This window comes from Hypanus sabinus, chromosome 9, assembly GCF_030144855.1.
Source record: "Hypanus sabinus isolate sHypSab1 chromosome 9, sHypSab1.hap1, whole genome shotgun sequence".
Lineage (NCBI taxonomy): Eukaryota > Metazoa > Chordata > Chondrichthyes > Myliobatiformes > Dasyatidae > Hypanus > Hypanus sabinus.
In genome coordinates, this window is record NC_082714.1 from 37072212 (window position 1) to 37090448 (window position 18237).

Consider the following 18237-nt stretch of genomic DNA (forward strand, 5'->3'; position numbering starts at 1 on the left):
CTTCTCCCTATAGATGCTGCCTGGCCTGCTGTGCTCCACCAGCATTTTGTGTGTGTTGTTTGAATTTCCAGCATCTGCAGATTTCCTCGTGTTGGTTATTATTCAATCTGCCTTTTATCTCATTCCATCCCATCTCTTATCTTTTTCTGGCTTTCTTTATACTTACTTAAAAGCATTCTATATTTATAACTACTTCACACTTGCTTTATGAAGAGCAGCAACCTCGGCAGTTAACTTGTAATCTACACCAGAGTACGCCTAACCTCTGCGTATTTATTGTTCTTTTGCCCCTCCTCTCTTCGGTTAGGGAGAAAGTCTGTTTTTCGGACCAATCAACGGCGAGATTCCGCTCGCGAATGCGAAGACAGCACCTTTCTGCGGACCGGCAATTAGACGCGGAGATGGCGATTTGAACCAATCAATGCCCCGAATCCGCCCGTTTGGCGAGCGAGGAGAGAAAGTAGGCCAATCAAAAATGGGAATTGTCCCCGGCGGATTCTCGACCAATGCCGTTTCGAGTTATGGTTAATGGTGGCGGCCAATGGGGACGCGCTTGAGCTTGCTCCAGCTCGAAGCGAAGGAGTTTGTCTGGCGAGAGCGAAAGCGGCCGGGAAGGAAAAATTAGAAACTTCCGTTACAAATGCTTTACATCAACATGAAAGCGAGGAGGGAAGTAAACAGCAAGGATTTATCTGCAGAATTTAATGTTTTCTAGTCTCCAGGGGTTCAAAGTTTTCGGAATTTAGGTCCCCCTCCCCTAAAAGCATGTTGGATGTGTTTTTATATCTGTGCGTGTGGGGTGCTACGTCCTTAGTACCGTTCAAAGCACTAACTGAATGATAAAACTTTGTCAACTGCAGGCGTGACGGCGGGGTGAAGGATTTGCTCAAAGTTGGGAGTTACTCCAAGTGTGGAGATGAAACTTTTGAGGTCGAGATTGAGTACTGTTGGATCTCATTAAGATTTCGGAATTTTACTTATAGCACCACACTATTAAGGGAACAAGCAAACTTTCCTCGGAAATATAAACACGTTTTGTTTAAAAAAAAAAGCGCCCAGATGGTTGGAGTTAATTATCAAACCCGGAGTTAAACGCGGGAGTTAAGTTCAAAGGGATTAATTATTACTGTCTGGAATTCCCCAGCTTCGGATCAGAAGGTGTCAGAGGAATTACGAAAACAGATTTGGGAAGCAAACGCGCCCCATTTCTACCTCTTTCCCCTGTGTCGGGGCGAAGGAGGTCGGAAGAGGGTATCGCGGTGGCCGTTCAGGAAATCAGGACTTTGGAGAGGGATCCGAACGCTGACCGGAGAGGTGCTAAATCATTAATCTCCAGGCGGCAAAGGATTAAACCAATCCCGATCCTCCTCCCCATCGCAACCGGGCAAAAGAAAATACCAAGCAGCAGATCTGAGGTGGCGTTGATTTCTTTTTGAAAAGATACGTTGGTTTGGGAGGAGGGATCGGCAATTGAAAGAGTTAATACCAAAGCATAATCAATTGCAAGAGAGCGATCTCACTGCACTAATCGAGGATATCAACAGATGATGGGAGACGCGAGTTCTGGACTGATCGATAACCGGGTGACCGCAGTGTTAGTTGTGGACGGTGGTTGCCCAGAGGTAATCGTTACATCAGGGGCTGAAACCCCGGGCCAGGACGAGCTGATCGGTCATTCGAGCGGGGAAACCAGGAAGAGGACACCGCACTCTGAGGCTCCGAGCCATAAACTAATTGTAAGACCAGCGACATTTGTAATCAATCATTCGAAGGATCGATGCCAAAGCACATTTGTGCAAGGTCCGATTGGGACCTTTCACCTAAGAGGAGCCGATGAACACGGTTCGGCTCAGCGCCCGCATTCAGCCCGTACTCAGGTTATCGGAATTGCCAAAGAAAACGAGAGTACGGACAGTGCAATCAGTAACCAAAGAGAAATAAAGCGAGGGCCTTGTTTGAGAGCTGTAATCAATAATCAGGTGATTGGGATCCCAAGTGGTGGTGGCATCGGAACGATCATGGAACCGAAATCGGGAAAATTAAAAAACACGGCCAGATTTGCCAGTGCGGGAAGAAACTTTAATATGTTTGGATGTTTTGGGAGATTGTGGACATTTGTGCTGTTTCATATCCACGTGCTACAGACCCTTGCGCAAGGTAAGATGAGACTAGCATTCAGTAGGTCTGAAATCATCCTCTGGCGTGGAGGCTTTAAAATGCTGTTTACACGCAGTTTGTGTTTCTTTTCATCGTGATCGCCGAGTAGAACACGTGTGCATTGTAGTTGGACGATTTTTTTTATTTTTCAAAGTTGCTCCACAATCAATAAGAAAAGTAGCGATTTGAAAACTGCAGTCAAATAGCGCATCGAAAGAGTTAAACGTGGAATATTATACGCTATCATTTTTCACAGGCGGCTTACTTTCCAAACTGACTTGTAGTGGTAAGGAACAATTATCCATTGGCGACTGAGCTAATGAGACAGCGTCCTCTTTCAATTTCTTTCCAGGGAAGAAGGATAAATAATTAAAACATTAGGTACCTATCAGTATAAATTAGTGCCTTTACCGGTTCCACTTTTCATTGGCAATAGCAATACCAAGTACCAGTTCAAAGCAATCTCCCAATCCCTGTTCTGTTTTAATTTATTTTGATCCAGCAGTCTCCAATCTATGAACAGAACACGCTCCAGTTTACCGATTAAAAGTGTTGTTGCTTCGCGATCGTATTGTTTATTTGTGATGTGTCACAAAGTATTGGACAGGGAATTGTTCCTTTTTTAACTCGGCGAATAAACGCATCTTGTATGTTTTGCTATTGAAATTTATTTTCTTGATGTCGACATCGTCATAATTTATATGCACTGGTACTTTATTCAAGTTCCAGTGCCCCTCGTATCCCAGGATGTGATGTTTAGCAAAACGGAAAATTACATATCATTAGCATTTTATTTAAGTTCCTATAGATTGAATGTTTTAATGGTTGGAGAACCGGTCGATTAACTTAATTATTTAATATCCATATCTTCAGTTCATAGTTGTTCATGTTTCCACACTTCGCCTGTGAAAATAGTTTCAAATAAAGGACGAACACGAGGAAATCTGCAGAGGCTGGAAATTCAAACAAATTCAAAATGCTGGTGGAACACAGCAGGCCAGGCAGCTAAAAAAAAAAGGACGGATTGATTAATCATCTGAAAGGATGTGTTATGAACATTTTATGAGCCCCCTCTTGCAACGGTTGATTACAGTGGGATGGCCAGCCCACTGGACACAAGCATCCAAATCAGATATCAACTCAGAATCAAGAGTTGAAGCTCTGACCTCCATTTTCCACACTGCCCTAATGCCAGCTACCACTAAACCAAAAAAATAATTCTGGAAAACAATTTAAAAAATACAAAAAGATAACAATGGTACAGGTAAGTATGGTATTAAGAAGCTTAGGGGAAATATACTTAATTTTACTAATTTTGGAGGCACTCCAGAAGAGATTCACCAGTATGTTCCTGGAGAGGAGTGGTTTGGTTGTCCTTTTGCTGGCAGTTGAGGAAATTGGAACAATATCCTTTGGAGTTGACAAGAATAAGTGATGAAATCTAAGGGGGCTTTGCAAGGTAGATGTCTTCACTTGTAGAATTTTGAATGAGGAGACAGAAGATAAGGGAGTGGTTGTTTAAAACTGAGATGAAGTAGGATTGCTTGTGGGTGGTGACTCTCTGAAATTCAAGAACAGGAGGGTAGTAATGGAAGCTAGATTATTGGAGGTATTTTAAGTGGAGATAAATTTTTGAAAAATCTGTGAATTGCGGGCAGTGGGGTAGCAGCTGAGATCATATTGAATAATGGAACAGGTGGCCATCTCCTGCTTTGTATTCTTTTGATACTTGGAATATATTGCAGGGGTACCTAGTTGTTCAGAAGTCCTGTTTCTGTGTGTTATCTCTCTGACATTTTCATGAATGCTTTATTAAACATTCATTGTAGGTAAAACTAAATGTTATATAGTTTTTTTAAAAAATTGCAAATCCCAAGAGAGCATTCGCAACTAAAATCATTAATCTGCATACCTGAATATCTGCTTTGAAGATCTGTAAAATAACAGAAGAAATGGATCATAAGGCATGGCAAGTCAACCACTTATAACAAGGAAGTTGGTCATGCATTCCATTTAGCAGGATGCTCCAAGTTTAGTACTAATTAACTTTTGTATCCCTCGTAAAGTGGCTGAGGTTTAATTGGTCGACAGTCACAAGTTAGGTGGCAGATTGCAAATTGCCAGGTGTAAATTGGGAGTAGAAAGTTGCAAAGAGGCTGAAAATTGTTGATGAGAAAATATTTGAAAGGCCCAGGGAATGTTGGCCTTTACCTAACACATGCAATTCATTCATTGGTTTTACAGAACTTTGGTCTGATACTACTTAGAACATTGTGTATAGTTCTGGACATTTCCTGTGCTAGCATTGGAGGAAATGCTAATCCAATTGATCCAGGAGCTGGATTATAATGACGAGTTGTATGGAGTAGACCTGTGCTGTAGTCCCTTGAGTGTAGAAGATTAAGGGACCTAATTGTCGTCTTTAAGGTGATTAAAGTTGCTAAGTAGATTGAAGCTGTACTCTGGTGGAAAAAAATGTTAATACAGAGGCATAATCTTAAAATTCGTGTCATGGAAGGTAATTAAAACCTATTGTTTATTTTAAAATTTTGTAACCCAGCATTGCGACAGGCCCTTCCGGCCCAGCAAACCTGTACTGCCCAGTGACCAATAGACCTACTGACCCGAATATCTTTAGAATGTGGAGCAGCTTTAAAACACAAGGTCACAGGGAGAACTTACCAAGTCCTTCTAGACAGCAGCGGAATTGAACCTGGGTTGCTGTCACTGTGATAGTGTTAGACCACCATACCGTTCCTGAACAAAATCTTGGACACCGTTCCTCTTTCTAATTATGAACTTTCCACAAATAGCAAATTTGTAAACCAAAAAATACATTGATTTCTATTAAGTAAGGATGTTGAAGACATTGGGTCCAGAACTAATTGATGGAGATTTTTTTTTCCCCATCTACTCTGCTTTTGCTGTTTGCATCTTACACCTTCACAACTCAAGTAACAATACAGCCTTTTCCTAACTTCAATATCATATGCAAATTTATGTGACTATGTGTTAAGACATCAACTAAATATCAGAGGTTTGTAATGATAAACTACTTAATGCAAGTTTGTGTACATTTGGAAAGAGGAAAAAGCCATTCATCCATTGTGAGTTCAATGCCTGGTTTCAGTAAGGTTTCTTTGAAGTTAATGCATTTCTATAAAGCTCTCTGCACCTCACTATCCTCCCTATTATCACCCGCTCCCTACCGTGAATTCCAAATGTATAAACATACAAAAGATATTAACTCAAAGAATAGCCTTGTTATTGGATTGGTTAGTATTTGGTTTTCTTGTTTTCAGCAGTGGAGACCTTGACGCTGGAGACATTGGAGTGACCGTAACTGTTTGGGATTGGTCAGGGTGCTGGTAGTGCTCTTGTGTTGTGGGCGGTAAATCAGAGGCTTCTGGACTTGATACAATGATACGTCATCAGCAAAAGTCCTACTTGCACAGGATATCTCAGTTTTACTGAACAATGTATTCACAGAGTTAGGTTTTCTAATCCTGTTATCATGAAACAATTTCACAATGTGGGATGCCCTTTGCCATGCTTTCATGCATGGACTGTCCTCTCTGTGAAGATGAGTGTCACGTTGGCTCACAGCTTCAGGAGTATTCCAAGTTGTTGCAGAGGGCCTCTGCCCCGTCTCCCAGTTCACTGCTCACTGCAGCTTTGGAGAGGGTACTCAGGCTGGAGAACGATTTCACCTCCTTGGCAGTGAGTGCTTGGATCACTTCAAGGAATTGATTGTCGACTTGAGGAAGGAAGAGTCAAGGAAACACACACCAGTCCTCACTGAGGGAAGGGTGAGCAGTTTCCGTTTCCTGAGTGTCATCTCTGAGGGTCTATCCTGGGCCCAGCGTATTGATGCAATTACGAAGAAGGCATGACAGCGACTTTATTTCCTTAAGAGTTTAAGGAGCCTTGGTATATCACCAAAGACACTTGCAAATTTCTGGATGTACCATTGAGAGCATTCTAACTGGTTGTATCACTGTCTGATATGGAGGGCCCACTGCACACGAGCTGAGAAAGTTGTAAATCTGCCAACACTATTATGGGCACCAGCCTTCCTGGTATCCAGGATACCTTTGCATTTTTTGTATAATTATTGTAACTTTTTTTTAATGTATTGCAGCGTCTTGCTTCCCCAAAGCAACATATTTCATGACATTTACCAGTAACATTAAATCTGATTCTGATTCCGATTGATTTCATTGAAGTGTAATTATTAAGGCACTGTATTTTTCAGCATTGTCCATATGGCCTTGTCGTTGGCACTAGATTTCACGACCTTGCAATCAGGAGGCAGGAATTGCTGGTGGTGCAAGAGTTGCAAAGATACGTGGAGCTTAGTGTTCAGAAGGGAAAGTGTGCAGAACAACAGTGGTAGATGAATATAATATAGGTAGTTGCCAGGAGAAAGGGCCTTTTCAGTATCCACTGCCTTGTCTTCCAGCAAAGCCAGAGTAAAGGCTGTCATTATCCACATGTGATATGTTGTGCTGAATTTGCATTAGTTGCACTATTGACAACTGGCTACCTACCTTAGCTCACACTTTTAGTTGTAAAGACGGTCGGTACTCAGCCTTTGAAACCAGTATGTGAGCAGCCTTCAGTAGTGTAAACCCACAAAGTACATTTGGGCCAGGCAGGGTACCTGGCCAACTACTAAAAAACCTGTGCTGAATAAATGGCTGGAATGTTGACTGAGATCTTTACCCTCTCGTTTTGGCAGTCGGAGGTAACCATTTGCTTAAAGCAGACTTCAGTTATAATGGTGTCTAAGAAGAACGTGGTACCCACTCTCACTGACTATCATAGCACATACATCCACAGAGCTGAAGTGTTTTGACAGGTTGGTGATGAAACGCATTGATTCCTGCTTGAGAAGTGATTACGGTCCACTCTAATTTGGCTACTGGAGCAACCGGTCCACAGCAGATCCAATCTCATTGACCCTTCACTCAACCCTGGAATATCGAGACAGTAAAGATGTATACAACAGGATGCTCTATTGCCTACAGCTCAGCATTCAATACCATTATCTCCTCAAAATTAATCAAAAAGCTTCAAGACCTTGGTTTCATTACTTCCTTGTGCAACTGGATCTTCGATTTCCTCACTTGCAGACCCCACTCGTGTCAGATTAGCAGATGATCATCTCCTCCGCAATCTCCAGCAGCACAGGTGTGCCACAAGGCTGGGTGCTTTGCCCCCTACTCGACTAGCTTTACACTGTGTGGCTAAGCACAGCTGCAGTGCATTTTCAAGTTTGCTGATGACACCAGCCAAGTCAAATGTGGTGATGAATCAGAATATAAGAGGGAGATTGAAAATCTGGCTGAGTGGCGCCATAAAAACATCCTCTTAATGTCAGCAAGACCAAGGAGAGAATGATTGACTTGAGGAGGAAACCAGAGGTCATTGAGCCAGGCTTCATTAGAGAATCGGGGTTGAGAGGTCAGCAACTTTAATTTCTTTGGTGGTGTTATTTCTGAGGGCCTGTCCTGGGTAAGTGCAATTACAGAGAAAGCATGACAGGACCTTTGCTTCCTCAGGAGTTTGCAAGATAAGGGACGATGTCTAAAACTTTGACAAACCTTTATAGATATGTGATGCAGTGTATATTGACTGGTTGCATCACAGAAACACCAATTCCCTTGAACGGTAAAACCTACCAACGCTAGTGTTTATATCTTAGTCCATCACAGGTAAAGCCCTCCCTGCCATTGAGCACTTCAATGTGAAACATTGGGGTAGGAAAGCAACAACCATCATCAGAGACCCTACCACCCAGGACATGCTGGTTCTCGCTGCTGCCATCAGGAAGGTGGTACAGGAATCTCAGGACACTCCACCAGGTTTAGGAACAATTACTGTCCCTCAACCATGGTGAACCAAAGGGGAAAAGCTTCACTCAACTTGCCCCATCGTTGAAATGTTTCCAGAACCTATGAACTCACTTCCAAGGACTCTTTATCAATATTTCTTATTCTTTCGTTCTGTACTTGACCAGTTTATCTTTTGCATACTGGTTGAACACCTAAGTTGGTGCAGTCTTTCATTGGTTCTATTATGATTATTATTCTATTATGGATTTATTGAGTATGCCCACAAGAAAATGAACCTCTGGTTTGTATATAGTGATATATGTACATTGATAATAAATTTACTTTGGACTTTGACTTACAGCTTCCCTTTGTGATTTCCAGATTCTGGGTCTCTCCCTGTGAGTATCGGCCTTGGGGTCTTCCTGCAATTTTAAATTCTCTTGGTTGTTTCACGGTTTGATAAAGAATTAAATCTTTTCCTATGAAGCAACATTCTCCTGTTCCTTTTGTTCTCCTACTCCAAAGTTGCTTTCATATCAGTATTCCAGATAAGTCCCACCTATCTTTCCCATTTTTGTTTCATTGCAGTTGGTTTATTTTTGTTGCAATACTTCACCAATTATGTAACATCGTTGTTAGCGTTATTGCACCTCTCAAGTAGAGAACAATTGGTTGCTCTTGATAGTTCATACAAGGACTTTATTCTACTTGTAAGTTTGAATACTAATGTATTTTGCTGTCTTAACCTTGGCTTGCAGTTATCTATTATTATACCAGAAGCAGTCAGCTCTCTTGTTCTTCGTTGAAGACTTGGATGGCATTGGAAGTGTCTTCAAGTTTGTTATCTCACTATTGCAAGGTGACCACATCAAAGTAATTGGCTGTAGCTTGAGGATGTTCTATTGAGGTATTGCCCTTATTTCATGCCGGTTTGGTTCATTCTGTGATCAGTTGATCTGGAAATTCACTCTTTCAATTTGGCAATATAGCTTTTTCCCCCCTCTATTTCCTGATATATATTCTTATCCTTGGAGAACTTCACAGACCATTAACTTCTGTGTGGTAGCTTCCAGTATGGTACTATCTTCTATTCTGTGGTGGGTGTTTTAACCCTCTAACCAGCACAGATCTGAGATGCTCCATTTATATGGAAGGATACTTTTCAGTGCAAATCTGATGACCCATTCCTCATTCTGGTTGCTCACAAGATTTAACAGCAATAATCAGCTAACTCAGGTAATCCCTCCCGTGCTGCGTAGCAGGTCCACCTGCACTGATAGAAAGCATCTGTAACTGAATCTCTAATTTGGACACTGAGCTTAGTTCCAGCACCAGTTTTCTGAGCTGCAGGTTTTTATTTTTGACAAGACTATGATGTTTATTTGTGCGCTTTTGACTGGGTGGTAATTCTCACTTAGGTGAGTCAACCATTTGCCAGCTCTCACCTTTTTGCCCAAGTAGTTTTGTCAGGGTCCCGAGGGAATCGTGACTTCCCTCTTTGCACTTATGGCACTGATGAGGATGTTCTAGTCTTGCATCAAAGCTGGGAGGTTTCTGCTTAAACCCTGTGTCATCCCTTGGGAGGGACGTTGTGGGTGCTGCCTCAGTCAAGCCATCGCAGAAACTGTCACTTTCTGATAGGTTTCTCATCTTGACGTACAACAATTGTGGAACCTGTATTCAGTTGAATATTGACTCATCAGGAGGTCTCATTTCAGTACATATGACCTGATGACAACTGCCATTACACAATGTCAGATATTTTTAGGACTAATTTATTTCAGGGGACCTGACGGAAACAGATGAAATCAAATTTACCTACTGCTTCAGAGTTGCAGGCCATGTTTGGAGAATTTGTCCTCCTTTGGTTCTTCTAAATAAGGCTGCAGTATTCAGATCAATCAGATTGATTTAGTTATTAATGCATTTGAATTTAATGAGGGTAGAAGGGATTGGGAATACTTAATATTGCACATGGAAGTTGAGTGATACCTGAAAGCAAGAATGATTTTAGCAGGACTGGGTTCAATCCAAAGTTGCCTTTTAGAGAGGTTTCTCCAGCTCAAATCTTTTGCAAACTTATTGGTATGAGTGGTGTTCGAATTAATTTAATTTCAATTTTTGTGTCATTTAAAAAGAATATAATGTAAAAAGCAACATAACCCCAATTTCCCTCCAATGAAACTAACCCACATACGAGGTAAATGGTCAAAATCTTTATAGATGGGTAAAAAGTTATTTTTGAAAGAATATCCTGACAGCAGTCAGAATGGGTCAAGAGTGTTAACCCTATAATGGATTTCCTTGAGATTAGGTTAGCTCAGGTGGATAAAGTGGTTAGTGGCAGTCAGTAACCACTTTTGGCTGTTGCAGAATGCTTTGCTGTCAGTTGCTTGCTTATCAAAAATGTCCAAATCTTGCCTTGTAAGCAAATGTGGCAGCCAAAATAGATACACTGTGGAGCACACGAAGTGCTGGAGGAACCAGGCAGCATCTATGGAAAAGAGTAAACAGGCAGTGTTTCCTGCCGAGACCCTTCATCAGGACTGGAGAAAAAAGATGAGACGGTGGAGTAAGAAGGTAGTGGGAGGGTAGGAAGATATACCAGGTAGTAGGAAACCAGGAGAGGGGAAGGGGTGAAGTAGGGAGCTGGGAAGTCAATTGGTGAAAGAGAAACAGGGCTGAAGAAGGGGGAATCTGATAGGAGGACAGAAAGCCATGGAAGAAAGAGATGGAGGAAGTTTTGGGCAGGTTAGGAGATAAGGTGAGAGAGGGAAATGGGGATGGTGAGGGGAGGCATTACCAGAGTTTGAAAAAATCAGTGTTCGTGCTATCAGGTTGGAGGCTACCCAGATGGAAATAAGGTGTTGCTCCTTCAACCTGAGTGTGCATTGTTTTCACAAACTTCCTGAAGAAGGGTCTCGGCTTGAAATGTCAGCTGTTTACTCTTTTTCCATAGATGTTACCTGGCCTGTTGAGTTCCTCCCAGCATTTTTATGTGTGTTGCTTTTGATTTCCAGCATTTCTGCATATTTTCTCGTGTTTGTGTAACCACTAGGGGCACAAGACCATAAGGCATAGTAGCAGAATTAGGCCATTCAGCCCATCGAGTCTGCTCTGCCATTCTATCATGGCTGATCGCAGATTGCACTCAACCCCATACATTTGCCTTCTCACCATATCCTTTGAATTCCTGACAGATCAGGAAACTATCAACTTCTGCCTTAAGTATACCCACGGGCTTGGCCTCCACTGCAGTCTCTGGCAGAGCAGGCCACGGATTCACTACTCTCTGGCTAAAATAAAATCCTCCTTACCTCTGTTCTAAATCGGTAACACCTCAACTTTGAGGTTGTGCCCTGTAGTTCTGGATACCCCCACCACAGAAAACATCCTTTCCACATCCACCCTATCCAGTCCTTTCAACATTCAACAGGTTTCAGTGAGATTCCCATGCATTCTTCTAAATTCCAGTGAGTACAGGCCCGAAGCTGCCAAATGCTCCTCATATGTTAACCCCTTCATTCCTGGAATCATCCTCGTGGCAATGGGAAAACATGGAAAAGGGAGAAAACCTCTTGGAAGTTAACAATAGTTATCCATTTTATAATAAAACTTAGTCTGATCGTTGAATCTATAATGTTCTTTAATATCAATGCACTTTGTATTTATGTGAAAGGATCAACGATAGTGAAAATTGCTTATGTGTGAAGACATTATTTTGTAATGGAAAGGGCCATGGCTATTTTCTAGTTTGAATAAAATACCTTCTTGTGTGGTCCTGAGATGTCACAGTGAAAGTTAACTTCAGAAGTATTGGTTTGTGTACCTAACACACTGACCTTTGCACTAGGTCTTTGCATTCCTTCAAAAGATAGTGTTGGAGTAAAGAATGCTGAATCTACATATTTAAGAAATGCCATGGGACAGAGCTATCGACTTGTTGCATTACTTAAGTTTAAAGGAAAGCTGTTCTGCGTCATTGTGCTTCACGCATAAACGAAAAGAAAATAAAGTACTGTCTCTCTCTTTCTAAAAATAGTGCTGTCACACCTTTCTAAATATTTCAGTTCTATAAAAATTCTCACCATTAATTTACAGAACAATGAGAGAACAAGTTCATAGATACAAGACCAGGCAGGCCTTTATTTTTTTGAAGTTGCTGGCATAAGTGCCAGAAATGTAGTTGACTCCAGAGAGCGTATACAATCCATTTTCCAGTAGGATTACTAAATTAGGGATAGCAGGAATGTGGCTGTTTTTATCCCTTTTTAAGTTAGCTGAGGTTACTTCTTGCATTCCACCTAGGTCCAAGTCAAAACTGTGTAATGTGGTGTAGTTCTGGAGATGAACTTGAAACATTTATTACTTAGATATTCTAGTGTTTCATATGCCAAACTAATGGGTGAACTTGTTTCTAATTTTTATGGACCAGCTTGTAAAGAAAGTTAACTTATCTTTTAGATCTGTAGCACTTGTTTGCAAAGATTTCACATGAACCATTCTACCTGAAATGTTAAGTAATGCCAGTTATTTAACAAGTAATGTCAAACAGATGCAAGTTCAAAAATGTCACATTTTAAAACAGTAATAATGAAGTAATCTCATATCCAGTGCTAAAATTAAATATTTACTCTCTTTAATGAGTATTTAAATTCTCAAAAATAATTAAGTATAATGAAATGTATTGCATTTATAGATTAATATTTAAGTTAGAAAGGCAAATAAGTTTAATATTGGTGTAAATACACTCAATTTCTTCCACTCTTTCAGAGACTGAATGAGAAACTTATTGAATGTTTCAAACGTCCCTGCCTTGCTTTATTTCGTATCTGTCATATTCCAAAGATTTGCAGTTGAACCCTGGCCCACTTGAGAAAAGTAAATAATCTTAACAATGGGATTGTGGAAAAAATTAGGCCTGCCACTTATCTGTTGGAAACGCCTGTTCATTTTAAGGTTCAGTTCTGATTTCCTTTTTAACCAGAATGTTACTTGAAGTTAGAGAAAAGGAGGGGAAACAAAATAAAAATTGGAGGCTATAGCTAAACCACTAAGTTAAATGTTCCCCACCCAGTGTATTTTGTTCAGTGCTTATTCATGTTTCATATTAATCTTATTGGACTGAACAGGAAATGTAAGCTTTTGGGAGTGCACAGAACAAATGAGTACTGCTAATCGCTTAACATTTTAAGCCATGAATGCAATTGAATTACATGATGATTGCAGAGCTCTGCCCGGATTATAAAATTTCACTTTTTAAAAAAACATAATCTGTAAAGATTGAGTTATCTGCATGTTGAGACGTTTTATATAATTATAACAGCTGATAGGATTATGCAGTTTTATGAATTAATTACTTCATTTCGTCTCTGTGCTGTACCGCAGAGAGCGAGTGGCAGCTGTGAAAGGACAGACTGAAACAACCAAAAAGACCCAACCATCAACACAGCCACCACTTACTCTTACCCACACTGCACCAGAAAATGTGGATCCTGGATTGGCTTCCATAGCTACCCGAGGACCCATCAATAGACAACCCCCTACTTGACTCGAGTAATTGCTCTACTACAACTGCATGTCATCTTAAGCAGTGAAATATAGGAGGTTAATTTAGGAAGGGATATCAAGGTGCAGAGAGGTCTGAAGAAAGATGGTGAGTCCAATAGGAACTTGAAGCAGTGAGAGAGGGGTAGGCAAGTTTGAGTATGTTGGTTTCGGGTAGAGATTGTGAATTGAATAGTTCAGAAGTTATTTGGAACAATGTGAAGAACTGTGTGCCGCTATCTGGAACAAGGTTTTGCTGTGAATTGTAATATGGAATTTGTTTCTGCACTGGCAAATAAAATCTGTAAACAATTTTCCAGTGCAAAATGTGGATGAATTCTAGATGATAGATGTTTGAGGATGTACTGAAGTGAATACGTACAAATTACAGAGCTGAGCATTCATACAATGACAATAGTGATTTTAAGGTTCAGTATCCTGACTCAGCCATATTTAAATTTTTTTTGCATAGTTTTTGTGACATCCATTTTTCTCAGCATTGTTAAAGTCTGAATTATGTATTCTGCTCGTCTTTTTTATGATAGACCTGTGAATCTTCATAACTTAATGTCCTTGATATTCTGAATCCTTTTAAATCTAGCAATACCCTTTCAAAAGTCACGTGACAAACTTAAAATTCATGTATTGCTCATATCTGGTGAGAAATAGGAAATTCTGCAATAATAGGGAAAGAATAAATACTGTAGCACAAAGTTGTGGTCCCTTAGAGGCAGAAGAGTGATAAATTAAAATTTTTAAATTTATCATTGCAGAAAAGATATACATTTATGAAAACCGGAAGGAAGCCTTAAGAACAATAAGGAAATTGTTAATGTTGTTTGAATATCTATTGTAGTAGAAATATAATCTCATACTACTTGTCAATGTAAAAGCTTGGGTTTGATGTTCTGAACAAATTAACTAGAGTTGGTAGATGCATCAGAGATGATTTTGCAATAATCCTAGATTCTGGAACTGTCACAACAGGTTGGAAGGTAATGATTATAACACAGTGTACTTACGGTTTAAGGTGGTGCCGGTGAAGCACAGTAACTGAGGCTATGACCTGTACCTAACGGTCTCTTGGACAGGCTGCAGTGATGAGTGGCTCCGTGGCTGTGAACTCACTTTCATGAACTTCATTTCTGAATGTTATTTGAATACTTTTTATTGTTTGCACAATTTGTTGTTTTTTTCCCCGCACATTGGGTGTTTGACAATGTATTTTTTTTAAAAAAAATAAGGGGCCTGTTGGGGTTCACTTTTGTGACTGCCTGTGAGGAGATGAATCTCAAGGTTGTCTGTACTATACATTCGCTGATAATAAATGTGCTTTGAACTTTGAAGAAAGTCGGGGGAGATAAAGGTGAATGTTACAATGTTCTTGTAGTCTGGAAAATTTGAGAGGGGCTTGACAGGCAGATCATAGTCAAATCAAAGGACAAGGTAGTGGAAAAGCAAAGCTGGAATGGAACGTCAACAACTATATGGTGTGAGTTTTGCCATTAAGAATGAACAAATATGACATCTCAGTCACTCACTTAATGGACAACACTTGTGGCCCCATGATTCAGTTCATTGCAAAGCTGCACGCTAATATCATATATGAATGGACCTCTCAGTGGTCTCAGTGCAATTTCTATTCCAACCTTCTGGTTGGGCTTGGAGAGCAGTGGAAATCTTAACTAGCATCAGAGGTGAGCAGCTGATCTTCTTGAGTAAATTCAGTGCCATTGCCATAAATCTTGAGGAAAATCGTGATTTGTGTTGAGAGAGGAGGGAAAGCTGATTCCAGTGAAGTCCTCCTGACAAAATGCTCAGAGCGCTGTCTCATTATTAACACCCTGTTTCAGTAGAATACTCTTACAATGCCCCGCTTCAAGCACTGACACTTGATTACCTCCAAAGTACACCGCAAAGATGTCCACATGACGCAAGTCCTGATGCACTGTTCTCTCCGTCAGCACTCCCCAGAACCGTGGTGGCATCAGAAATGTTGCCACAAAGTGGTGCTGAAGGTCTCGAGGACCCCGCATGGTTTAAAAGGCCATATGCCTGCTGAGAAGCAAGAATACCTTAGCAGATTAAGAGTCTCCTCTCCCATGAGGAGGATATTTCAGAGGACCTCAGAGACACCAGTGGTAAGGTCATTTTCAAAAAAGGAGATGCATTTGGTTTTGATTGCTCCAGAGAAGGTTTGCTATTGTCTGTCTTGAGTAGGTCAAAACAAGGATACTCCTCTTCCCATTGGCTGAAGAGCGGCTCCCTGAATTGCAGTTTGTATTCTGATCACTTTGGAGCACAGTGGGTGAGACTACTGGAAATATGGGGAGCAGTGTCAACTGTCGTACATGACTTTTTATGACTTATGCCTTTGACTCTCGAGTCAGATTCTGCAGCAGGTAGTGAGGTCAGCTGAGAAGATCATCGGGGTCTCTCTTCCTGCCATCACGGACATTTACACTACAGACTGCATCCGCAAAGGAAACAGCATGATGAAGGACCCCATGCACCCCTCACACAATCTCTTCTCCCTCCTGCTGTCTGGGAAAAGGCTCCGAAGCATTCAGGCTCTCACGACCAGACTATGTAACAGTTTCTTCCCCTAAGCTATCAGACTCCTCAATACCCGAAGCCTGGACTGACACCTTGTCCTACGGTCCTGTTTATTATTTATTGTAATGCTGGTACTGTTTTTGTGCACTTTATGCAGTCCGGTGTAGGTCTGTAGTCTAGTGTAGCTTTCCCTGTGTTTTTTTTATTACGTAGTTCAGTCTAGTTTTTGTACTGTGTCATGTAACACCATGGTCCTGAAAAACGTTGTCTCATTTTTACTGTAACCCCCTGGGTCGCCTCAGGCTCACTCAGCTCGTTCTCGTCTAGGGGGAGCAGCCTTCAGCCCCGCCAAACTGGGTAATCAGCTGGTGTGAATGCTGTGTGATGTCCCCGCCTCGCCCAAAAACAGACAGTACACCATATGCGATTAAATGAGTACAATTTATAAAGGTTACTATAACTGATTAATAACCATACAGTATATATGGAAAAGAAAATAACGAAAAGGCACCAAACTTATCAAAGTCCAAACCACTTCATGCACAACCGTTGGAGCTCAATTACTGAAGTCTTCTGGCCACCATTCGATTCCCTCCGAACTCCTCGACTCGCAGCTCAGGACCATCCAAAGTGGTCAACCAAGCACATCTAGATTCATCTCCTCTCCTCGGTGTACCTCCTGGCCTCGGACCCCCGCTTGGGGTCCGTTCCTTACCCAGTTTACAGCATCGCGTCCTCTCTCTCTCACCCCCTCGTGCCGACTCCCCAAAAGCCCACCAACAATAGCTTGCAGACTCAGAAGAAAGAACAACAATAATCCCAATTGGTTTACAAAGGAATACAATTCTCGTTATCAGTAATTTTTAACCCAGACAAGCTTCCAGCACTCTCTCGCAACAAAGAAGCATTCCTACAAAACAAAACAAAGAAGCCATTTTGATTAACATACGCAGTAACAAAGAAAAAGAAGAAACCCCCCTTTATACTCTCCTCCAGCAAATAAAAGTCATGTCCTCATGACTATTAAATAACTCGCCCACTCTTCCTGCCAACACAAACCCTAACCCAGGCATAGTGACATTGCTTCCCAAACAGTAAACCTCACGCGCTGTGCCTCAGGCGCTACATAGGCCGACATCTGGGAGTTCCCTAACCCTTCTGAGACCTCCGTACCCCCTCACCTAAACCCTTCAGGCTTGGACACAACTGGGGATACCTCAGGCCCGCTACCAACTCCTCTCTCAACCTCTCACTCATGCCCCCCACTGTACACAGCTAACCCTCCCCACTACACCTGACTCAGTGGGAGAAGGGCCAAAGGTCTCTTCCTCAATCGAGGGAAAGTCAGCAAAAGGCAGCATGTACCACACATCATCCTTCGAATCCGTATTCTTTCTCATTTCTGCAATCGGTAGCTGCTGTTTGATCTTCTCCAAACGGAAACACGTGGTCTGCACTGCTCCTGCAGTCTCTTCAGCCTCCTGAAATCGAGAGATCAGCTTCTTCTCTGGCCCCTCCAACTCTCGCCACAGGCTCAGCAGTTCTGATTCACGCATCCCGGCCATCTCAATCTGGAACGCAGTTACTCCACCAGCTTCTTCCACCCTGACCTGAAAAGCAGCAGTTAAAGATTGGTCAGCCTCCAGTTCAGTATTCACTGCACTTATCTCCAGCTTTTTCTTCATCATGACTTCTTCCAGATCGACTTTCAGGCTTTGCACTTCATTTGAATTGTCGATGGTCATCTTCAGGTTCCCTTCAAGCTTCTGCTTCCCTCTTCCGAGATTTGTCCGCAATTTCTTCACCTCCGCAAACTCCCCTCTCCAGGCTCTCAGTTTGCTGTTGCCCTCAGTCAGACAACTTTCTTCATTCTCTCCAACTTGTCTGCACTGTACCAGCAGTTATGGTCGAAATGACAATAAAAGTTGACTTGAGATTCAGGCGCCACTCAAAGTCATTTCCATCTAGGTCATACGAGGTGTTTGCTGGGTTTACTGCCAAATCCCAAGAATTTGTAGTAGTGGCTTTCTTTTAATGGTGTTAACACCTGGCCTGAAGATGTCAGTTTCTTCAGTTTTCCAATGCCTGCTGTAACATTTGCATATTGACCCAGGGGAAGTGGTTCAGCACGTTTAATGGG

At 41.6% G+C, this 18237-nt stretch overlaps 1 protein-coding gene across 2 annotated transcripts in view; it reads left to right on the top strand.

Moving 5' to 3' along the window:
* Positions 1-574: 574 nt before the first annotated feature.
* sdk1a (sidekick cell adhesion molecule 1a) overlaps positions 575-18237 on the top strand; it is a 781818-nt gene continuing 764155 nt past the window's right edge. For both annotated transcript variants that reach the window (XM_059979483.1, XM_059979484.1), the window contains exon 1: positions 575-2157. In XM_059979483.1, the coding sequence (XP_059835466.1) occupies positions 1545-2157 (613 nt within the window). In that variant the 5' untranslated portion in view covers positions 575-1544. The remainder of the gene's footprint in view (positions 2158-18237) is intronic.